Below are 25,348 nucleotides of genomic sequence, written 5' to 3' on the forward strand. Positions count from 1 at the left end.
TCCAGGCTCTGGTTTCCTCCCAAAGGGCTTTTAAAAGTCATAACATGAATTACCAACCTGGGTAAATTTCACTTGCAGATAAAACTTGGTAAGTCTCTAGCTGAAGAGCGTTAGCCACTGAACTTGTATAAGGATATATGCTTAAAGTGTTACTGAACCCAGGACTCTGCATTCACTATATCTGGTCTCCCACAGTACACAGAACATGGGAATGCAATTATTTTAGTAAATATAAACTGTTAAATACCTTTTCTTATCAGTAGTATACAGTATAGCAGTCTTGTGACTTCTATCAATGTCTGGTCAATGCTTGTAGGAGGCAGGGCCGAACCTAGGGTCACAGACGCCTGGGTGCAGAAATATTTCTGGCACCCCCACATGGGCGTGGTCATCTTACTAACTCCTCCCCTTTACACATGTTTCTATGGCCACGATCAAACATAGAGATGCTCCCCTAAGAAGTCTTCATTAGTATCCCCCATCAGAGCCCCCCAGCAGGTGTCCCCCATCAGAGCCCCCGCACACAGCAGGTGCCCCCATCAGAGCCCCCCACATCAGGTGTCCCCATAGATCAGTACTTGTCCAATAGATCCATGCAGCTCGGGCGTGCTGGGAGCAGAAGCATATTACAGGCATCTTTGGTTACTTGGAGGGTGGCACTCAGAGAGCATTTCTGGGAGTGCAGGGGATGATTGGCAGCAGCTCCGGCCAACCCAGAAGCCTCTCATCACACCGCCTATGGGAAAAGAGCCGACACATGCAGAGGGGGCGGGGCAGACAGGAGACTGCTCCATGCACACCGGACATAATTAATTAGTGGAGCCTAGTACCGGAACGTGTTCCGGTACTAGGCTCCACTGTGGTACCCAGCCCTGATTCTGGGGACAGTGGGAGGTATGCGCTCTTGTCAGTTGCCTGCGGAGAGAGCAAGCGGGATGGGGAACCGCAGCACCCGCTACATGCGCTCCGCTTCTGGACACAGACAAGGAGGAGGGAGGGGAGCACTTCGAAGCTTTGGCGCCCCTACCTCTGCGGCACCTGGGTGCGGAGCCTAGGATCCACCCTGGTAGGAGGAGTCCTATCAGGCTGAAGGACCTCTGACCCTCTGCGCTCGAGCACATCGCTGTATCAAAAGTAACATTTGGGGGGGGGGGTCTAGGGGGCGGCTGCAGCAGAGAAGTGTTTTCACATTAATGCATAGGTAAAAACCTTAAAGTTTTAGAACCACTTTAAAAGGTTCTTAATGCTGCAGCCTATTTTATCACAAGATGTCCATTTTTATTTTATCACGAGATAGCTGGTGGGCCGTGATGTTTTGTGCATTTGTGATGTGATAAACCTATAAATCAGAAGGAACTCTCCATTACTCTCTGTAATAGAAAGCTGCATATGCATATTAGCTCCCAGCCCACCTGGAAGCTAGCTAGGTGAAATGTCACTTGGCCACAGACTTTAAATAAGCCCTGATCTGAGGCCCGTGAGGGGCATATAGAACTGAGCAAGGCCAATCAACCCACGACTACAGCTATCCATTATCTAGCATATCTCTAGGCATCCCAACCTGCAAAAACTAATTTCAGGGAGGTGGCGCTTCACACCAGCACTGACCCCCCTCCAAGAAAATGCAGCCTTACCAGTGCCAATTAAATGCAGCTATAAAAGTGCACATGGAATGCAGCCTTACCAGTGCCCATATAATACAGCCTTACTAGTGCCTATATAATACAGTCTAGAAAAGTTTAGCTCATGTGCGGTGGCATGTAGTTGCCATCATCCCTTAAGTCAATTATAAACTGAAAAAACCTCAATGGGAATGGGATTTTTAAGGCAACAAATATAGAACAACAAGATCATAAAAAAGTATAAATTTATTACAACATATAAATACATTAGAAAAACAATATCAAAGATAATTGTAAAACGTTTCAAACAATTATATATATACTGTCCGTCACCGCATGTAGGCGTACAGGACAGAATCTCCAACACATTTTGAATGACTGACATTCTTCCTTATCAATTTCTACAATGAAAAAAAAGAAAATAAATGAATATACATATATATTAGGCACTGAAGTGGGCAATCATCGCTATGCAGTGATGATTACCCCCTTCAGTGCCTAATATATATGTATATTCATTTATTTTATTTTTTTCATTGTAAAAATTGATACTGTAAAATACCCTGAGGAAGAATGTCAGTCATTCGAAACGCGTTGGAGATTCTGTCCTGCACGCCTACAGCCTGCTGACTCTGGGCATGCGGTGACGGACAGTATAAATATAATTTTTTGAAAAGTTTTACAATTATCTTTGATATTGTTTTTCTAATGTATTTATATGTTGTAATAAATGTTGTTGTATATTTGTTGCCTTAAAAATCCCATTCCCATTGAGGTTTTTTCAGTTTATAATATATTACAGTCTTGCCAGTGTCCATATAATACAGTCTTACCAGTGCCCATGGAATGCAGCCCTACCAGTGCCCATATAATACAGCCTTACCAATGCCTATATAATACAGTCTTACCAGTGCCTATATAATACAGTCTTACCAATGCCTATATAATACAGTCTTACCAGTGCCTATATAATACAGTCTTACCAGTGCCCATGGAATACAGCCTTACCAGTGCCCATATAATACAGTCTTACCAGTGCCAATACAGCCTTACCAGTGCCAATACAGCCTTACCAGTGCCTATATAATACAGCCTTACCAGTGCCCATGAAATACAGTCTTACCAGTGCCCATGGAATGCAGCCTGAATATTAGTGTCAGTCTAACAGTATCTTGCATTAATCTAGTCTAAACGACAATACATTCAAATTTGATCTTTGCATGATGCACTTGCAAGGATATTGTTAAGGATAATGCAAGATGTATAACCCACATTGGGGTCCAGTTACAATTACAACAATGATTTTATTTGTAATCTTGGTGTGTCATGTCCATGTAATGTTAGATCCTACCATTTCTTGTTCTAAAGGTAAAAAAATAAAAAAATAAAAATGTAACCTCAGGTGTCTTTGGTTACCATGGAAACCTGACAGACTGTACAAGGTCTCTGAAGAGAGATCCATTTTAACGCCCCAGATACTTAATATTTCAACATATCACTTCGCCTGACAAAACCTTACATTCTATAAATTAAGATATCACCTAGGAATACAAGATACTGACACTAACATGTACTGTAAGAACACAAGATAAATAGCAGACGCACTGTACAGCATGGTTCAGTAAGGAAATATTGTTTAGTAAGCAGTTGGCAAGTATATTTGCAGTGGGGTGTGCTGGGGCCCATCTTAGCAATTTCTCAAGAAGAATCGGCCATATAACACACGTCTAGAATGGAAAAAGATGATTTAAAGGATACTTGGCTTACACATCATAGATTGTCAGTCTGAGTGACCACATTTATTTAAAAGGATGAAAATAACCAAAGGAAACCAACTATAAACAAAGCATCTCTATAAAACACTGCTGGGAGTCTCCATACATTGGATGCCTGATGTGCGTCTGATAGCGCTGGTGGAACAATAGAAGTGAAAATTTGTTCTGGTGGATAAACTATAATGTACTCTTTCCTTTAAAGAAGTAGATTCATGATTATCCACTTAAAGGGGTTGTAAAGGTACCATTTTTTTTCCTAAATAGCTTCCTTTACCTTAGTGCAGTCCTCCTTCACTTACCTCATCCTTCCATTTTGCTTTTAAATGTCCTTATTTCTTCTGAGAAATCCTCACTTCCTGTTCTTCTGTCTGCAACTTCACACAGTAATGCAAGGCTTTCTCCTGGTGTGGAGTGTCGTGCTCGCCCCCTCCCTTGGACTATGGCAGAGTCATGATGCCCAGCTCCTTTCTCTGCAACGTAGAGAGCGTCCTGACTCTCCTGTAGTCCATGTTTTTTCTAGACCCTTAAAAACGTTGTTTTTTAGAACCTGAAAAACGGTCGTGTGTACGCAGCCTAATTTTTCTGCCCCTGTTTAACAGGGGCATGTAATTACAATTCTTGATCTAATATTTCACAGTAGGGCCCATTCCTGCGCCCACCAAGAGTAACTGTGAGGACTTACAGTGTTGTGGTGCCAGCAACAAAGGCCCAATTTTTCTACCACTGTTCAACAATGGCATATAATTACAATTCTCGATATAATAGTTCACACAGCAGGGCTTTCTAGCGCCCACCAAGACTAACTGTGAGGGCTTTACAGTGTTGTGGCAATACCAACACCTAGGGCCAAATCCTCAAAATTCCTGCCTAACTTAACTTTTCCCATTTAAGTTACACTGACTTAAAATTTCTACCTAAGTGCCCGATCCACAAAGCACTTACCTAGAAATTTCAGGCCGTGTAACTTAAATGTCTCCGGCGCAAGGCGGTCCTCTTCTGCAGGGGGAGATGACAATTTAAATGAGGCGCGCTCCCGCGCCGGCCGTACTGCGCATGCTCGTGACGTCATTTTCCCGACGGGCAGCGCGCGAAATTACATTACATCGGGCTTTGTGGATTGCGACGGGACAATAAAGTTGCGTCGGGTAAAAAAAAAGTTACGCGCCGAAAAAAAAAAAAAAAAAAAACGCGGCGATCGAAAAAAAGATCTGTTTTTACAAGGTGTTACTAGTTTACACTTTGTAAAAGCAGAACTAATTTTACGTATGCAAACGTAAACTTACGCAGAAAACACAAAGCTGAAAAGCTTTGTGTATCTCCGTAAGTCCTCATTTGCATACGCAAAGCGGCATTTCGACTCGAAATGCCCCCAGCGGCGGATGCGGTACTGCATCCTAAGATCCGACAGTGTTAGTCTCTTACAGTTGTCGGATCTTCTGCCTATGTTTGGAAAACTGCTTCTGAGGATCAGTTCCAAAGATAGGCACAGGGATACGCAGGCTGAACAGCAGTTCCGACTGCATATCCCTTTTGAGGATTTGGCCCCTAGAGCCCAAATTTATGCAGAGTATATACGGCAGCCCCCTACTTTCAAACATCCAACTTACAAACGACTCCTACTTGCAAACGGAAGGAGACAACAGGAAGTGAGAGGAAATCTACCCCTAGGAAGGGAAATTCTCTTCTGTAAGAGGTGTCTCCTGTCCACTGATGCTTTATCACCAATCCTTGTTTCACTAAAAAAACTAAATTTAAAAAAATCATTTGTCATTGGGACAGAAAGTGAGGTGAAATCTTCTGAACAGATGAGCACAGACAGCAAAACAAATGTTACAGGGGTGATAACCCTTCTCTATGTTTTCCGAAAAGCTTAAAAATATATTTTTTTGGCTGGAGCTACACTTTAACCACTTAAGCCCCGGACCAATATGCAGCCTAAAGACCCAAGGTGTTTTTACAGTTCGGGACTGCGTCGCTTTAACAGACAATTGCGCGGTCGTGCGACGTGGCTCCCAAACAAAATTGGCGTCCTTTTTTCCCCACAAATAGAGCTTTCTTTTGGTGGTATTTGATCACATCTGCGGTTTTTAGTTTTTGCGCTATAAACAAAAATAGAGCGACAATTTTGAAAAAAAAGCAATATTTTTTACTTTTTGCTGTAATAAATATCCCCCAAAAACATATATAAAAACATTTTTTTTCCTCAGTTTAGGCCGATACGTATTCTTCTACCTATTTTTAGTAAAAAAAATCGCAATAAGCGTTTATCGATTGGTTTGCGCAAAATTTATAGTGTTTACAAAATAGGGGATAGTTTTATTGCATTTTTATTTTTTATTTTTTTTTTACTACTAATGGCGGCGATCAGCAATTTTTTTCGTGACTGCGACATTATGGCGGACACTTCGGACAATTTTGACACATTTTTGGGACCATTGTCATTTTCACAGCAAAAAATGCATTTAAATTGCATTCTTTATTGTGAAAATGACAGTTGCAGTTTGGGAGTTAACCACAGGTGGCGCTGTAGGAGTTAGGGTGCACCTAGTATGTGTTTACAACTGTTTGGGGGTGTGGCTGTAGGAATGACGTCATCGATCGTGTCTTCCCTATAAAGGGAATGACGCGATCGATGCGCCGCCACAGTGAAGGACGGGGAAGCCGTGTTTACACACGGCTCTCCTCGTTCTTCAGCTCCGGGGAGCGATCGCGACGGAGCGGCTATAAACAAATAGCCGCGCCGTGGTCCCGGATCGCTCCCCGAGCGGACCCGACCTCCGCATGTAGCGGGGGGGTCCCGATCGGACCCCCCACCCGCTAATAGGCGAGGACGTACCTATACGCCCATGTGCCTGTACGTGCCATATTGTGGACGTATATGTACATGGGCTGGTCCTTAAGTGGTTAAAGAAGTACCAGTTCAAAATTATAAACAGATTCTACTTAACAAACCTACAGTCCCGGTCTTGTTTGCACTGCCTGTATACTGCTGTTCAAAGTATATAGGGCCAAAGGGGCTTGTATTGACCTGGGGGAAGGGGGGGGGAAACCCATGCTATTTTTCCCAATGATTTTCATCCATATTGCAGGGACCAGACATTACATTAAAGCCGCAAGCAGTTATAAATGACTTTTTTCTTATAGTAATCTCATTTTGTGCAGGGACAGTTCTAAACACATGCCACTTTACAGGCGTACTATAGACACCAATTATTTTTTTCACTTTAAGCATTTAATCACTGCTCCTGAAAAAATGTTAGTTTAAAAAAAAAAATTGCATTGATACATGTTCCCTGGGGCAAGACCCGGGTCCCCAAACCTGTTTTAGGACAATAACTTGCAACTTAGCCTTTAAAATTAGCACTTTTGAATTTGAACGTTCGAGTCCCATAGACTTCAATGGGGTTCTAAAGTTTGCGCGAACGTTCGGTCTGTTCGAAGGTTCTGGTGCGAACCGAACGGGGGGGGGGGGGGGGTTCGGCTTAACACTACTGGTGACAATGCAATCCTGAGTGTGGCTCGGGGTTACCGCTAATGGTACTAAAATTTAGCCCCGAGCCACACTTGGGATTACTGCCAGGAGGGTTAAAGCTGGGTACACACGGGACCAAATGTCGGGAGACAATAGCCGGTTTAAAAAAAAAGGACGAAATTCGGCCCGTGTGTGTGTCGGACTGTCTGATAAATGTATCTGTCGGATATGCAAGCTGGAAAACCAGAATGCGACTGACTTCCTATCAGTGCTCTGAGCCAATGGCAAAGCGTGCTGATCGGGGTGCTCTAGCGGGGGGGGGCGCCCCCCTGTCAGAACACAATAGCTCAGCGGGGCAGATCGCTGAACTAACCTTGCATTATTAGTACAGTGGTTCCAAGCAGAGCGGACAGGTTTTTTTCACTCAACCAGCAGGGTTGAACGAAAAAAAAAAAAATTGAGCTTTACTCAACTTACAAATATAGGGCCAGATTCTCAAAAGAGATACGCCGGCGTATCGCCTGATACGCCGTCGTATTTCTGAGTCCGCCCGTCGTATCTATGCGCCTGATTCATAGAATCAGTTACGCATAGATAACCATTAGATCCGACAGGCGTAAGGCTCTTATGCTGTCGGATCTTAAATGCACTTTTTTACGTTGTTTGCGTAAGTTGTCCGTGAATGGCGCTGGACGCCATTTACGCTAACGTCGAAACCAATGACGTCCTTGCGACGTCATTTAGCGCAATGCACGTTGGGAAATTTTAGGGACGACGCATGCGCAGTACGTTCGGTGCTGGAACGCGCCTAATTTAAATGATACACGCCCCCTACCCGTATCATTTGAATTAGGCGGGCTTGCGCCGGAGGATTTACGTTACGCCGCCGCAACTTTACAGGCAAGTGCTTTGTGAATCAAGCACTGGCCCGTAAAACTTGTCTCATTTACGTTACGCCGCCGCAAAGATGCGGCGACCTACAAGAATCTGGCCCTAAATGTGGTATTTTCTCAACAGCATTTACTACTCGCACACCTTTTTTCCTCCTCACCCCTCCCTTTTTCTTCTGCTATCTCCCTTTTTCCTTTGTCTTCTGACTCTTCTACAACATCTATATTTCACTAAAGAAGACACACCCGGATAGATCATGCAAAGTATGTCAGGGCAAAAAAAAAAAACTCTTTACAATACAGTACCACAGATTGTACGCCTTTAAAATGCTGACCGTACAGAAAAATACCTGTTGATCCTCAAGAAATCAACTAAGCTTCTAACTTCCTGTTTGGGCTAACAAGATTTTGCTGCACAAGTTCCCAACCAGCACTATCAGCCTTGCCTAAGTCTATTCCAGCCCTTCTCTGTCCTATACCACATGCATATATAAATGATTTTTTTTCGCAGCAAAACAATGTTATGATGTCTTGACTCCCAAAAGCTGGCTAAACATTCTGCGTGTAGCTCTTGGGAGTAGTAGTTCTGCGGGAGTGCCTATATCAATAGGAACTGTGTTCCCAGCAGCTCCTCCTGTAAGACCATTACAAACCTGGTGACAAAAAACCCAAGATAAATTAAAATTACTGTATTTATCGGCGTATAACACTCACTTTTTTTACCCTGAAAATAGAGGGTAAATTGTGCCTGCGTGTTATACGGAGGGGGCTGTGAAAAGTTTTTTTCCTGAAACTTCCCTCTTAAAGTTAGAGTGCGTGTTATACTCCGATAAATAGGGTTATAATGTTGGGGACCTGAAGTAGATGGCAATAGGTTTGGGTGTAAATTTGGTTAATGCCTTGGCATACACACTAAGCCTTGAAATAAATTACAAACATCCCAGTCTGTGAAGCAATCGCCCTTGCTAACGTGCTTCATTTTAACATTAAAGTGATTATTTCTAAGTTGGATCACTACTTGCATAAGGGTAGAGGATGATTTGTCAATCTATAATGATCTGGATCTTCTCCACTTCATTGCATTAATGAAAATATTTCCTTTTTAGATCAAGCAAGTTAAAAGGGTGCATAATATACCAGACTGAAAATTAATGGGTGAAGCCAATGTTCACCACATTCATTAACATATTACGACATGCCCTACCAATATCATGGCATAACATTTATAAATGAAAGTATCTGATGAAGGCTTTCACCTTGAAACATTGTGCTGGGCCCCTGAATCGTGTATGCTAAGGAACTGAATGCTATCTGGTGTGAATCTTGAAGAGTAAGATCCCACCCAGATAATAGGGGCTACTATTAGTAGAGATGGACAACATGCATCCGCATAGAGTTAGTGAAAAAGTTGTTTATTTAAATTATGTTACTATATTGAATAAAAATAGCAGCAAGGTGCTAATGCTAGTATTACCAAGGTCCTTGGCTTGAATATACAGACAGGAGGCACCAGTAACAGTGTACTAGGTGCGGATAACAAAAAACACAAAAGGACAATTACAAACATAAAACAAATATACAAGACAGTCCGGACGCCTTTAATCCACATGTGTTACTGATCCCAATGGCAATGCCGTGAACATCAAATTAGAGTTGCTAATAATAGATGGGAACAAGGTAACACATGTGTCCCCGCGGGGGAAACAGATGAGGGAGATGGTGGTATAAAAAGGATGATATAATTTTATATGTGCACAATAGAGATACAACCTGCGCATATCAATGCGCTACTGATGCCTGAATAACTGCTGCAAGGTGTCCTTGATATGGGATAATCAGGGTAGGCAGTCCAATAACATATGTGGGGTAAATGTCTCTTGATATGCTTACCAGTATGTATACACAGCGGATGACTAGAGTGATGGCATAAGCCAGGAACATGTATGGATCAAACAGTTACTGTAGAGACAATGTCTCTTGGGGCAAAGTTGCCCGTGAGTAGCCACTCAGGTAAGAAGTTTGCTTTGCGCAAAGCCTGTGATGTTCAATTTACAATGTCCTTTTGCGGTCTAGTTTGGTCTGATTCGTCTTACCACATCAGAGGTCTTCAGTGGGACCGGGACTCACACATCCACTGCCTGTTGAGTGGGGTCCGGCACCATCTACCTGTTGTATCACCGTTGTATCACTCCTGTATGGGGATATGATGATACTCTGAAGAGGGGTATCCGTGGTCGTAGACCTGAATCGTGTATGACCTGCCCAATCCACGCATTACCAAAATCAGTGCATGTTTTTGACAGTTAGCCACTCTGATTTTGACTGTGGTAGCCAACAGTCTGCCCGCCTTTTGGCTTACACTGGTGATACGTACACCACTTTATGCTGCGGTCTCATTCTACTTTGTGATCCCTCTAGTGATACTTTGCCATATCCCCATGTCTGTTGCAACCATGCTACTGTATTGTGATCCATCATCCATCCATCCCAGGCAGTTTTCTTGGATGTATGTGTGCTTAATTTCAATAAAGTGTATTTGCGTGAGTCTACTAACTTCAGAACCCCACTTTGTGCTTTTTCTTACATGCTGAGCCTCATTGGCTGTGGTTCACTAAAAGGCATAATCGTATAATGTGCAATAGTACAATTTACCTGCTGAGCTCTACCTAAACATAAACAACACACCAATTTGCTTGCCATCTCTTCTCCAACTTCCAGTAGGGTTACCAACCATTAAATATGTGTTTTTTTGCCTGTATTCTTGGCAGAGCTTCCTGGAAGTCTGTCCTGGTTTCATTCTTGTGTAGTTTACAATTTTTCTTCCCAGGCCAGACAACGAACATTTGTGGATGGGTGTCAGACTGACACCCATGTATTCTTATTGACCCCCCGACACAGAATTTGTGAGTGGAGCCCACTTTTTAGAGACAAACAAGTACAAAGAAGACATTTAACAAAATAAGTATAAAATAGAGACGATTGATACCTTATTTCCTACCTGGGTGAAGAAAGGTTCATATATCTCCACTCCTTTGTCCGAGCCCTGCAGCAAGATCTCTTCGCCTCGTTTCCAGCTGTATCGGACAGGGGGATTGGAGTTAGCAATGCATCGTAAGAAAACTGTCCGCTCATAATAAAATTGTTCTTTTGCTTCTCCTATACTTTGATGGACAGTCACAATGGGATCATCCAAATCTGAAAAAAAAATAAAACAAGTTGTAACTGTACAAAAAAAAAAAAAAATACGGAAATAAAAAGTTGCAATCAATTCATCCTTTAACTGTATGCATTCCCTTCTACAAGAACACTGTCCTTGTGATATACAGCAAGCAAACTCCTGGAGGAATGCTGTCGGGTTATAAATGTATATTCCAGAGAATCTTTTGCAGACTAGCAGAACTTAGGGAGCATTTGTGTGTATGTGCACAGAATCTTTAACAAACCGCCTGGCTCTCTGAGGAATCTTTTGTAAAATTACAAGTGCAGATTTTTTTTTTATCTCCGTGCACTTTTCTGTGTTACCCAACGAAATATGCAATAGTAGTTGGAAAAGACTTAAAAGAAAAGTTTATATATGTTAGGAGGCAAAAACTCTCTGATATGGGTTATACTTTGAACGCATACAGAGGTAGGCAACCTTAAAGAGGCGGAGATCTGAACAACACGGGAGAAGTCAAAGATCACCGGGCACAGTGTTGCCTCCTCAAACCTGTAATTGCTGTACTATTGTGTCACAATCACGTGCATTGCACAGCAATCATGTGTTTAAATCAAGTGGTGAGGAGGCAACAAATCTCTTCCTCATCACTTGTCAAAAACAGATCTCTTTTTAGAGGAGCAGCAATGCTTGATGCACTTGTAAATGAAATCTTATAGCCAGATTCAGGTACGTTTACGCCGGCGTATCAGTAGATACGCCGTCGTAACTCTGATTCTTCGCCGGCGTTAATTTAAGCGTATACTGGAAACCAGATACGCTTAAATTAGGCTAAGATACGAGCGGCTTAAGTCTCCTACGCCGTCGTATCTTAGGGTGCAATTTTCCCGCTGGCCGATAGGGTGGCGCTTCCGTTGAGTTCGGCGTAGAATATGTAAATGACTAGATACGCAGATTCACTAACGTACGTGCGCCCGGCACATTTTTTTTACGTTGTTTACGGATGGCTTTTTCCGACGTAAAGTTGTTCCAACAAATAAGAGAGTGGGTAACCGCTCAAAGAGAACCAGGTAATCTGATTCCTGTGGTCCGAGCCAAGGGTGCAGGCAGTGCAATCAAAATGCAGGTTAGGATGAAGGAAAAAAAAACTGGGACAGCCGCACTCCAAAAAAACTCCTCCTTTAATTAAAAATCACAAAATACATGCCACAGCAAAAAACAGCACAACAAAAGAAAAGCTGACGTTTCGCACTATGCCTTAGTGCTTCTTCATAGCTAGTGTGTAAACAGTAAAATGAGTGAATATATACCTTACAACCCAATGAGTGGGAGGGGGCTCTGGAAACAATTAAGTTGAACAGGGTCCCCTGTGAAGTTTGGGTGTGTCTCGACAGACAATCAGAGAGTGTCTCATGTGGACTATGTCTCATGCAAATTCATGGTGAATAGTGAACATTGGATAGAATGATGTGTTGACCCAATAGAGAAGTGGGGTGCAGAAAAATGTGAAAGAGAGTGTAGGAGTATGTGTAAGTGTGAAGAAATATATTTGAGTGTAAGAGAAGTGAATTAAAGTGGACAGGAAATGGAATGATATGTGTAAAACATGTATAACTTGTATAAGTAACAAATAAAATGAAATTAAGAAAACAAAAAATATGATATGAATTGAAGTGCGATAAAGTAAAGTGAAATTAATTAAAAAAGAAGAAAGGAAAACAAATAAAAAGTGAAATGGGGAAAAAAGGGGAAAAAAGGGGGAGAAAAAAAAAAAAAAAAAAAAAAAAGGAAAAAATAGGGGTGAATATGACGGTGAACCATATAAAGGACGATGCATAAACCATAAAATAATATGGTGTAATGTAGTGAACAAAAAATGCCTAAAGATTGAGCATAGTGTAAAGGTGCACCTTAATTCTAATGGTCTTATTTGTTTTATATATATATATATTAACTTGTGTTTTTTATTATTTTTATGATTATTATTATATTATTTTTGTTTTTTGTATTTTTGTTGCCTGTATGTGTTTGTGTACTCACTCATTATTGAAACAATAACTGAGACACCGGGCATCTATCTGGACTGGTTAAACGTTCATTGTGAGCTGAACCATTAATACAAAGACAAAAACAAAAAGATGTGAACATGTGTGGCCGTTTATAGAAGAGTTCTAAAATATCCTAAAAATCAGTAAATGAGTAAACATGCAGAGTAGTATGGAATGATAGTAAAAAAGAGGCACTTGAAATGTCGGGAAGTGTCAATGTGGCTATATGAGGCTAATGAAAAATAACTGCTATTAGCGGACAATTGCCAACATGTGAACCACAATCTAAATAGAGAAACTCTCTAGAGAATGATAGCGATCAGGGTATGGGCATGGAGTGTGTGTCAGGTTGCATAGCGGAATCGATATATTGGTATTACAATATTTTAATGCTTTAATGTTAGACTGGAAAGGGAAAAGTAAAACCAAAAGGTTAGTGAAGGGTTAATGAAAAACTCCCTAGGCAGTAGGTAAACATGTGTTGAAATCGAAAATACGCTATCTGATTCTCTGTCTTGACACATCCAATTACAGAAAAAGCCACATTTGAGGCCACCACAACTCGCCGACAACAAAGACATCGCCATACATGTCGCGATGACTGTGCGATCTACATGAATTAAATACTTAAATGTGTATTTACAAGGAACAAATAAAATTCGATAAAACGGAGAAGCCGAACATTGCTGTTGACAGCTGTATATACAAAAAACAGTTAATACAGTAATAAAAACAAAAAACACACAATATGCATATGAAATGTCCCGATAAACATGTTAAGATAACGAGCAATATCGTATGGATGGCTGGGAAGCCAGCAGAACTGTAATCGTGGGACATATCTTACAATGTATGTTGGTTGGTTCTCTAATGAAACCCAAAAAGAAAGAAAGAAGAGAGTATAGGATACTGAGATCTTGTTGAAAAGGGTGCCAAGAGCCTAGGTGTTTTGTAATCCTCTTACAAAGAAGGAGATACTGTATTTATGGATCCTGTAAAAATCGGGGAAAAAACATCCAGGGTGCTTGTAAGAAAATAAGGTTAGGAAAAAAGGCAAGATGAAAAGAGAGGGGGGAGGGGGAAGGGAATAAGGAGAAAAATGGGAAAATGTGCGCAAGGAAGAGCGAGGAAAAAAAAAAAAAAAAAAAAAAAGGTGGAAGTGGGAAAAAATAAATAAAAAAAAAAATAAAAATAAAAGGTGGAAGTGGAAGTGGAGAAAAAAAAAAAAAAGGTGGAAGTGGAAGTGGAGAAAAAAAAAAAAAAAAAGGGTGGAAGTGAAAAAAAAAAAAAAAAAAAAAAAAAAAAAAAAAAGGTGGAAGTGGAAGTGGAAAAAATGTTTTCTTAATTTCATTTTATTTGTTACTTATACAAGTTATACATGTTTTACACATATCATTCCATTTCCTGTCCACTTTAATTCACTTCTCTTACACTCAAATATATTTCTTCACACTTACACATACTCCTACACTCTCTTTCACATTTTTCTGCACCCCACTTCTCTATTGGGTCAACACATCATTCTATCCAATGTTCACTATTCACCATGAATTTGCATGAGACATAGTCCACATGAGACACTCTCTGATTGTCTGTCGAGACACACCCAAACTTCACAGGGGACCCTGTTCAACTTAATTGTTTCCAGAGCCCCCTCCCACTCATTGGGTTGTAAGGTATATATTCACTCATTTTACTGTTTACACACTAGCTATGAAGAAGCACTAAGGCATAGTGCGAAACGTCAGCTTTTCTTTTGTTGTGCTGTTTTTTGCTGTGGCATGTATTTTGTGATTTTTAATTAAAGGAGGAGTTTTTTTGGAGTGCGGCTGTCCCAGTTTTTTTCCTTGTTCCAACAAATAGCTGGCCTAGCCAATGTTAAGTATGGCCGTCGTTCCCGCGTCGAAATTTGAACATTTTATGTCGTTTGCGCAAGTCGTCTGTAAATGGGGCTGGACGTAATTTACGTTCACGTCGAAACCAATACGTCCTTGCGGCGTACTTTGGAGCAATGCACACTGGGATATGTACACGGACGGCGCATGTGCCGTTCGTAAAAAACATCAATCACGTCGGGTCACCAAACATTAACATAAAACACCCCCCCCATCCTCATTTGAATTAGGCGCGCTTACGCTGGCCCCATTTACGCTACGCCGCCGTAAGTTAGGAGGCAAGTGCTTTGTGAATACAGTACTTGCCTCTCTGACTTAAGGCGGCGTAGCGTAAATACGATACGTTACGCTGCCTTAAAGATGCGCGCCCCTACCTGAATCTAGCTATTAGTTGCATTCGACTGGGGCACTTAGGGCTCATTCACATGTAAAAACCCTGCGGTTGAGTTGTGATTTTACTGCTCCAATCCCTACCCCCTTTAGCTGCTGAGGCAGCAGCCAAACATGTACACATGCCGCAGCAGGAATTAAGCCCCCTGTTGCTTTTGGTGCATGCTACCACTTGCCAATCACGACCCATTTAAGTAAATGGGGCCACTCCACATGGGAGCCCGCACTACAGAGGAAGCATTAGCTTTTGCGGCTCATGCTCCCTACTACAGCTCCATCTTTACAAGTAGTCCCTCTGCTGTGCACTCTGTTTGATGCTCTGAAATGGCAAGTCAGCAAGCCCAGACTGCGATCTACCAATCACCCAATCACAATCTACAGGTTGCTGACCCCCGATATGCAGTATACATTTTCAATGCAGATCCTTCGGCTGTCATTATCCTTAGCAGTCTTTTCACAACTAAAATAGACAATGGGGGTTATCCACAAAAGGGATACGACGGCGTATCTACTGATACGCTGTCGTATCCCTGTTTCTATCTATGGAACTGATCCACAGAATCAGTTTACCATAGATAGGCAGAAGATCCGACATGTGTAATTGAATTACACTGTCGGATCTTAAGGATGCAATTCTAGGACGGCCGCTAGGTGGCGAGGCCATTGCGGCTGGCCTAGAATATGCAAATGAACACTTACGTTGATCCACGAATGTTCCGACGGGCCCGTCGCGCTAAATCTACGTCGTTTACGTCGAGTTACGCCGTGTAAAAATAGGGCTAAGTCCTATTTGACTAAGCCCTATTAAGTATGGCCGTCGTTCTTGCGTCGAAATTTTAAACTCTACGTCGTTTGCGTAAGACATCCGTGAATGGCGCTGGACGCCATTTACGTTAACGTCTAAGCAAATTACGTCGGAGCGACGTCTGTTAGCGCAATGCACGTCGGGTAAGTTACCCGACGGAGAATGCGCAGTACGTCCGGCGCGGGAGCGCGCCTAATTTAAATGGGACTCGCCCCATTAGATCCGGCACGCTTTGCGCCGGACACATTTAAATTACACCGCCGCAAATTTCAAGGTAAGTGCTTTGTGGATCGGGCACTTAGGTAGAAATTTTGCGGCGTTGTAACTTAAATCGGAAGATTTAAGTTACGCAGGATATTTGTGGATCTGGCCCAAGGGTGTTCTCTCCACTATAGCATCTAGTTTTCTATTAAAAATCTGCTACCCTACTTACACTAAATATAGCTCTTTTAAACCATCACAAGAAGTCTTGGGAGAGAGAATAGGAGTTCTATATTGGGCTGTCACTAAAGGCTTCCTCTACCAGCTGCCAGGAGTTTGTCTAGCAGGAGCACAAACAAATAACCAATTCTAACACTTATTGGTTCATAATGTGTTTAACTGTGAGCAGCACAAAGTTCAGCTAGCACACTATGGGGTTGATTTACTAAATGCAAATAGACTGTGCCCTTTGCAAAGTGCAGTTGCATACCTCCCAACCTTCTGAGATGGGAATGAGGGACATCTATTAGCAAAATGAAAATTGTGCAAAAAAAAAAAAAATTGATTAGTTAAACCAACAAGTGCATTTTTATACCACTACTATTCCTTAAAGAGGAAGTAAACCCTGATCGTTATTGTTTTAACAAACGATAACGAAAGTACAGAAAACGAAAACCAAAATATCCGACATAAACAAATGCTTTATTTTCGTTTTCGTTGTGGTCGAATGTGCCTAACCTTAACTCTATTAGTCCAATATTATTCTACATAAAGAGAAAAGATTCGACATAGAGAGACATGAAGATTCGACATAGAGAGACATGAAGATTCGACATAGAGAGAGAGAGTTTTGTTGCTCCGTCAAATCTTTTTGTTTTTTTAAAGATTCTGTCAAATCTTTTTGTTTTTCTTAGAACATTCGACAGACACCATAAGCCTTCAATGACAGATTCGACCATAATTAATTTGGATTTTCGGACAAATGCATTTTTTTAACGAAAAACTAAATAAAAACGAATTTCGGGAGTAACTAAATAAATGTATTTTTCGGACGAAAACGAAATTACGAAACAAAATATTTCAGTGTGCACATGTCTAGTAAATGCTACATGATTCATTTGCCCTTGCTCAAGATGGTTGCAGCTAGAGATGCTAGGGGGCGGGGTGTTTTTCAAGATGATTTCTCGACAAAACAATGTATGGAGATATGTATAGGAGAATTTGCTGTGAGTATTAAAAATGAATTAAATAGCATTTTGTGGTGCTCAGATACAGTTTAGTTCTGCTTTAACCGATTAGCGACCGCCGCATGTATATGTACATCCACAGAATGGCACGTACAGGCATATGGGCGTACATGTACGTCCCCGCCTTTCCGCGGGTCGGGGGTCCGATCGGGACCCCCCCCGGTACATTCGGCGGTCGGAAATCGCCAGGGAGCGATCCGGGATGAGGGCACGGCTATTTTCGTTTCTAGCCGCCCCCTCGCGATCGCTCCCCGGAGCTGAAGAACGGGGAGAGCCGTATGTAAACACAGCTTCCCCGTGCTTCACTGTGGCGGCTGCATCGGTCGTGTGATCCCTTTTATAGGGAGACTCGATCGATGATGTCAGTCCTACAGCCACACCCCCCTACAGTTGTAAACACACACTAGGTGAAACATAACTCCTTCACGCCCCCTGTGGTTAACTCCCAAACTGCAACTGTCATTTTCACAATAAACAATGCATTTTAAATGCATTTTTTGCTGTGAAAATGACAATGGTCCCAAAAATGTGTCAAAATTGTCCAAAGTGTCCGCCATAATGTCGCAGTCACGAAAAAAAAAACGCTGATCGCCGCCATTAGTAGTAAAAAAAAAAAAAAATCCAATAAAACTATCCCCTATTTTGTAAACGCTATAAATTTTGCGTAAACCAATCGATAAACGCTTATTGCGATTTTTTTTACCAAAAATAGGTAAAAGATTACGTATCGGCCTAAACTGAGGGAATTTTTTTTTTTATATATATATGTTTTTGGGGGATATTTATTATAGTAAAAAGTAAAAAATATTGCATTTTTTTTCAAAATTGTCGCTCTATTTTTGTTTATAGCGCAAAAAATAAAAACCGCAGAGGTGATCAATTACCACCAAAAGAAAGCTATTTGTGGGAAAAAAGGATGTCAATTTTGTTTGGGAGCCACATCGCACGACCGCACAATTGTCTTAAAGCGATGCAGTGCCGAATCGCAAAACCTGGCCTGGGCTTTTAGCTGCCTAAAGGTCCGGGGCTTAAGTGGTTAAACACCTATCTGAGAACATGTGCATGTTTATCCAATATGCAGGTAGCAAAGCATATCTCCAATGTGCAGTATCCTGAAATACCAATTAACAATTTACTGTGTCCTGTCTAGCATTAGTAAAGCAAATCATTATTGGATGCCATAGGTTGCTGCACATTTACTGTTTGTTCATTGAGGCTGATGGCCTTAAAAGGAACTCAAAACAAATTGTCATTTTTTGAGTCTTTCATTTCCTATGTAGGCAGATATATCGCATAGTACTTATCCTCCATCAAATTTCACTCCAGCAGCAGAGCCATAATCACTATCAGTCTGCTGCACGAGAAAAGGCCTTTGTGTCAGTTGATTGAAAAACAGATCCCTCTATCTATGTCCTTATTGCCTCAGCAGTGCCATGGTTGGAGATCACAATGAGTGGATTTACTAAAGGCAAAGAGGCTGTGCTCTTTGCAAAGTCCAGTTGCTCCGGGACTTCGTAAACGAGGTAAGGCTTCACTTTGGAAAGAGTAACCAAATCGCATGCAAGGAAGAAAAGAATGCATTTTTGCTCGCACATGATTGGATGATGGCAGTCAATAGAGGATCTGCTCATTTACTAAGCTCTGGAGCAACTGCTCTTGCAGAGTGCATACATTTGCAAAGTTCACAGGCTATTTGCCTTTTGGAAAACCAAACCTGATGTCTCATCTTCAATTCCAGTTTTCAGCTGGAAGGTAAACCATAATGGGCAGCTTGGGGGCTTTACCTAATAGACAAATGACCAGTAATGGAGTTTCAGTAGATAATACGTTTCCTATATAGTAAAACTTCAGATTGTGAGTAACACGGTTTACAAGCGTTCCGCAATACAAGCTGTTTAAAAAAAAAAAAAACCTGACTTGATTTGCAAGCATATCTCGCAAGACTAGCAGGATTCAAGCCTCTGGGGTGTGCAGTACCGCATGTGGCCAGAGGTGCGGGGCACTAGCGATGTTCTGAGACACTCAGAGCCACTCGGAGTTGCTCAGACGCTCGGAAACACTCAGCTCCAGAGCATCCCTGAGTCATCTCTGAGTGACTCCAAGTGTTTCCGAGTGTCTCAGGCACTCCCCCTTCACCTTTGGCCACATGCATACTGCATTCACTAGCAGTGACACAAACAAATTATCTGAGAGTTTCCATCGATTCTTATGGGAGAAACTCGCTTTCGATTACAAGCATGCTTCTGGAACCAATTAAAGGGGTTGTAAAGGTATTTTTTTCCCCCTAAATAGCTTTCTTTACCTTAGTGCAGTCCTCCTTCACTTACCTCATCCTTCCATTTTGCTTTTAAATGTCCTTATTTCTTCTGAGAAATCCTCACTTCCTGTTCTTCTCTCTGTAACTCCACACAGTAATGCAAGGCTTTCTGGTGTGGAGAAAGCCTCTTGAGGGGGGAGGGGGCGGGCAGGCAAGTCAGGACACTCTCTACTTTGCAGATAGAGAAAGGAGCTGTGTGTTAGTGGGCGTCCTGACACTCCTGCTTGCCCCCTCAGGAGGCTTTCTCCACACCAGGGAGAAAGCCTTGCATTACGGTGTGTAGTTACAGACAGAAGAACAGGAAGTGAGGATTTGTTAGAAGAAATAAGGACATTTAAAAGCAAAATCGAAGAATGAGGTAAGTGAAGGAGGACTGCACGAAGGTAAAGAAAGCTATTTAGGGATTTTTTTTTTACCTTTACAACCCCTTAAAGGGGTGGTTCCCCCTAAAACACATTGCTAACAATAGATTCGTAAGACCCGTTACACTGCGGGTAGGCTGGCTTTTTTTTTTTTTTTTTAGTACATACCGAGATCTCCCCGTCTCGTCCCTTGTCGGTGGGCGTTCCTAGTTGATTGACGTTCCTCGGACGGGCGCGTACGTGACGTCACGACTTTCCGAAAGAAGCCGAACGTCGCTGCGCATGCGCCGTATAGAGCCGACTCTATACAGCGCCTGCGCAATGACGTTCGGCTTCTGTCGGAAAGTCGTGACGTCACGTATGCGCCCGTCCGAGGAACGTCAATCAAATAGGAACGCCCACCGCCAAGGGACGAGAAGCCGAGATCTCGGTATGTACGAAAAAAAAAAAAAAAAAGCCAGCCTACCCGCAGTGTAACAGGTCTTACGAATCTATTGTTAGAAATGTGTTTTAGGGGGAACCACCGCTTTAAGCTCATAATCCAAGGTACTACTGTAAGTAGTATTTTTTTACCCCTAAGATTTGTCCAACCACACTACTGCAGCTTAAAGCGGGGGTTCACCCTATATAAAAAAAAAAGTATGCCTGTCTGTATTTTTTTATCCCCGTACTCACTGTGCAATTGGATATTGAAGATTCCGGGGAATGGGCGTTCCTATGGAGAGGGAAGGTGATTGACGGCCGGCCCTGGCACGTCACGCTTCTCTGGAAATAGCCGAAATAGGCTTGGCTCTTCACGGCGCCTGCGCATAGCCTGTGCGCAGGCGCCGTGAAGAGCCGAGACCTACTCCGGCTGTCTTCGGGGAGCGTGACGTGCCAGAGCCGGCCGTCAATCACCCTCCCTCTTGCTAGGAACGCCCATTCCCCGCGGCAGACGGAATCGTCTATGTACGATTACACTGTGAGTACGGGGATAAAAAAATTAGGACAGGCATACTGTAGCTCGCGCTACTATGCCGAATTTTATGCTGAAATGTTGTTCTGCAGGGTGAACCACCGCTTTAAGGCTACTTTTACAATACCACAACTTCAAAAGTTGCATGATTTTGACGCAATTTAAGGGAGACTTGAGGTCTATGAACCTGAACTAGCATCAAAGTTGGACCAAAGTATTGCAGGGACTACTTTGAAGTCGTACTAATACAGTATGTATGGTAGTCATTGGAAATCATGGGAAACCACTTGTCATGCTACGTTGCAGTCCAAAATCGTGGGACAAGTCATACAAGTGTGAAAGGGGCCTAAGGAGGAATGGAGGCTAGACATGTGCACACTGAAATATTTCATTTCGGAATTTCGTTTTCGTCCGAAAAATTCTTTTATTTAGTTACTCCTGAAATTTGTTTTTATTTATTTTGTTTTTCGTAAAAAAAATGCATTCGTCTGAAAATCCAAATGAATTAAGGTTGAATCTGTCATTGAAGGCTTATGGTGTCTGTCGAATGTTCTAAGAAGATTTGACGGAATCTTAAAAAAAAAAAAAAAGATTTGACGGAGCAACGTAACTGTACAATGCCGCAATCGTACATTTCCGGTCGAATGTTCAGCCTACAAGCTATAGAAGAATTCTAATGTTGTATGACTAATAATAATAATTATTATTTATTATTACTAGCCAACCAACATTAGAATTCTTCTATAGCCTATGGGCTGAGCATTTCACCAGATCGTATGTTTTTAGCTACTTGAATCTTCATGTCTCTCTATGTCGAATCTTCATGTCTCTCTATGTCGAATATTCTTTATGTCTCTATAATGTCGAATCTTTTCTCTCTATGTCGAATCTTCTTTATGTCTCTATAATGTCGAATCTTTTCTCTCTATGTCGAATCTTCTTTATGTCTCTATAATGTCGAATCTTTTCTCTTTATGTAGAATAATATTGGACTAATAGAGTTAAGGTTAGGCACATTCGACTGCAACGAAAATAAAGCATTTGTTTATGTCGGATCTTTCGGTTTTCGTTTTCTGTGCTTTCGTTATCGTTTGTTAAAACGATAACGAAAATACCTGCAATTCGGACGAAAACGAATGCACATGTCTAATGGAGGCCCCTAATAATTGACAGATATGTCTATACATAGCCTACAGTAAGTGTTTTTCAACCTTTTTTCAGTGAAGGCCCCCTTTAAAATCCTGAACAATTTTGGAGACACCCCATTCTAAAATGTGAAAAACGTAACAAAAAGTTTTACATATAGGACACCCAACATTAGAGTTGATGTATTCTTCCAAAGTAAAACACCTTTGCACACAGTTAGGCCTCGTACACACGGCCGAGAAACTCGATGGGCAAAACACATCGTTTTGCTCGTCGAGTTCCTTGTGAAGCCGCTGAGGATCTCGGCGAGCCAAATTTTCCCATTCCCGTCGGGGAAAAAGAAGACATGCTTTCTTTTTGGCCCGACGAGATCCTCGTCGGTTTCCTCGTCGAAAAGTGTACACACGACCGGTTTCCTCGGCAAAAAAAAAAAAACAGCAAGCTTCTTGCTGGTTTTTGCCGAGAAACTCGGCCGTGTGTACAAGGCCTCACGGACTAGCATCCCAATGTTTCTCTTCCTCGCTCAGCTAATGTGACCCCCAGTGCTAACAGAAAAGGGCAGGGGAGGAGCAAACAAGGATGCTATGCAGGCGTCTGACTTCCTCCTTATTAATCGACGATGTCATTGGTTGTTAGGAGGCTAGCAAATAAAAGCTTGTAACAGTGGACAATGAAGACCTGTGGATTTCTGTAACTAAAAGTCAGGCTTAATCCACCCTCTCGTTTGTAAACAATGTTTGGGCATTTTTTTAGGAATTTTGCCAAGGCACCCCAGAAGAGACCTAAAGTCACCCCATGATGCCTGGGCACCCTGGTGGAAAAAGGCTGACCTACTTTATCAATGGCCCCACCAGTGATGAAACTGGAACACCACTCTCCTCTGCCTGTCCATCGGGATTGAAAAATCAAAGGGTGCGCCGTACGGCAGGGCTGCCAGTTCAAAGTCTTCTTATCTTACGCCTTGAACTTTAGAACGGTTCAGCATTAAGGTTACTGTTCATTCCATCATCCTAACAATATTTTCAAAGATCAAAACCGAGACAAGGTGTTTGTGCTCCTGTGATTTGCAGAAAAGGTTACGGATATTTGCAAAAGCCCTGTTTACTGGCAGGAAAAGAACAGGCAGCTGCTGCTTCCCCTCTGCTCAACATGCTACCAACAAAGCCAGGCAGCAAATATACACCACTTTTTATTAAAATTTCTCCAGGTTATTGGAAATTGCCAAGTGATACACATATTTTATGTGTGTTTTGTTTTTATCATGTGCATATTAATGCGCATTTGGATGCACTGCAATGCATTTTTATCTCTTCCAGGGACACCTGATGTCAAAAGTTCACAGCCAGGAAATTTTTCATTCCTAATCTATTCAAAAGTGAATGGGAAGCCAATTATCTCACGTTTCTGTGCTTTAGGTGTCTTTCACATAAGCTTCTGATTTACTATGCAATCTGCATAAGCACACGTGAACAGATTAATTGGCTGGAAATAAAAATTGACAGTTTGTTTGCATTAAAAAACATATCCTGTACTACTGGAATCCAAGTACAGTGGCGTGATGAGGGTCCTAAATGTATGCCAGATTCACAACCTGAACAGGAAAACATGGCCCTAGCACCCCCTATTATTAAAGGGCAATGTTCTGTAGCATGTGTTGTAAACATTAATCATCACAATCTCAGACAGCCATTTACGAAGTGCCATTATTAGACATTAGTAATTCTTCTCAGTTGGTGATAATGGGTTGTCGTCACTGCCACAGTTACACATAAGTAAGGTCATACTGAGGGTCAAGAATTATCTACTTGCCGACCACAATATATATATATTACACACACATACATGCACTGGTGTGCAAGTGGTTTACCGGGGTTAAGGCTGAAGCCATAATTCCAGGTTTTTTTCATGAAAGCGATCGAAACGGCCAGAGAGGACACCCCCTGCCACTCGCAGGTGTTTCTCAGGCTTACTGTTTTTACAGGTGCGCCCAAGAAATGATCTGGTGGTGCGGCCAGCTGGTCACAGAGGCGAACAGAGACCAGATTGTCTCTGATTGCCTCTATGACCTTAGGGTAGGGTGACCAGACATCCCCGGTTTTCTTAGGACAGTCCCCGGATTGAGGACACTGTCCCCGGACCAAGTCTGTCCCCGGTTTAGTCCTAGGATTGGATTTGAACAGGGGCTGGGGCGATTTCAAAGACAGTCAGCGCAGAATTAATAAAAACAAATGTGAATTACACACCTCCGCTTCGCCGCTCCTACTAGCTTAAAGGGGGAGGGGTTTATTTTTTTGCATTATGTGTGCCCCTTTCTGATGATCATGTGCTGGTCAGAGCAGAGGGAATATTTCTTCCATTTCGGGTGCATGCCCATCCATCTCTTTCTTCTGCCTTGGCTCCAGTCCCAGCCAACCGCCTGCCTGCTTTTCTCCTTGCCTTCCCTGACAGAGTGATCTTCCTCCGCTCCCCACCCAGTAGTAGGACTTGACAGGCTGTGAGGTGGGCGGCAGTGGCAACGGGCATAGAGTCGCTGATTGCCGCTATTACTAGTAAAAACAAAAGTGTCCCAGGATTTCATTTAAAAAATTTGGTCACCTTATCTTAGTGGGTCTGGAGCAATATCATGACGTCACTTCTGGCTTTATGGGAGTTTAGCAGCAGTTATGAGCATTTGAGGTTAGAAGCATTTTTAAATATAACCTCAGGAGAACATCTTAGGCCCCATGCACACGAGAAGCAATTACAAACACCACTAAACTCACGTTTTCAAAGGCAAAAACCGGCGTTTAAAACGCCCGTTTTTGCCGCGAATTGCGCAGCGTTTTGCCACGATTAGCGGCGTTTTACCGCGTTTGCGGCTGTCAGCTCTTATCTCAAAGACATTGTAGACTCTCCCAAAGTTTAAAACGCAAAAATAAAACGCTTCTGAACCCAAAATTTTGCGTCTGAAAAAACGGACATAAACCCAACTGCTTTAAAACGCCAAAAAACGTGATTGTGTGCATGGACACATAGGATAACATTAAATGTGTTCAGGGGCAGTTGAAAAAAAGGTGTGCAAATGTG

At 42.2% G+C, this 25,348-nt stretch overlaps 1 protein-coding gene across 3 annotated transcripts in view; it reads right to left on the minus strand.

The window, feature by feature from the left end:
* MDGA2 (MAM domain containing glycosylphosphatidylinositol anchor 2) overlaps positions 1–25,348 on the minus strand; it is a 768,978-nt gene that overhangs the window by 272,255 nt on the left and 471,375 nt on the right. For 2 of the 3 annotated variants that reach the window (XM_040332614.1, XM_040332616.1), the window contains exon 4: positions 10,746–10,954. In XM_040332614.1, the coding sequence (XP_040188548.1) occupies positions 10,746–10,954 (209 nt within the window). The remainder of the gene's footprint in view (positions 1–10,745; positions 10,955–25,348) is intronic. The other variant, XM_040332615.1, reaches the window with a different exon arrangement.

This window comes from Rana temporaria, chromosome 13 (assembly GCF_905171775.1).
Source record: "Rana temporaria chromosome 13, aRanTem1.1, whole genome shotgun sequence".
In the NCBI taxonomy this organism is placed as follows: domain Eukaryota; kingdom Metazoa; phylum Chordata; class Amphibia; order Anura; family Ranidae; genus Rana; species Rana temporaria.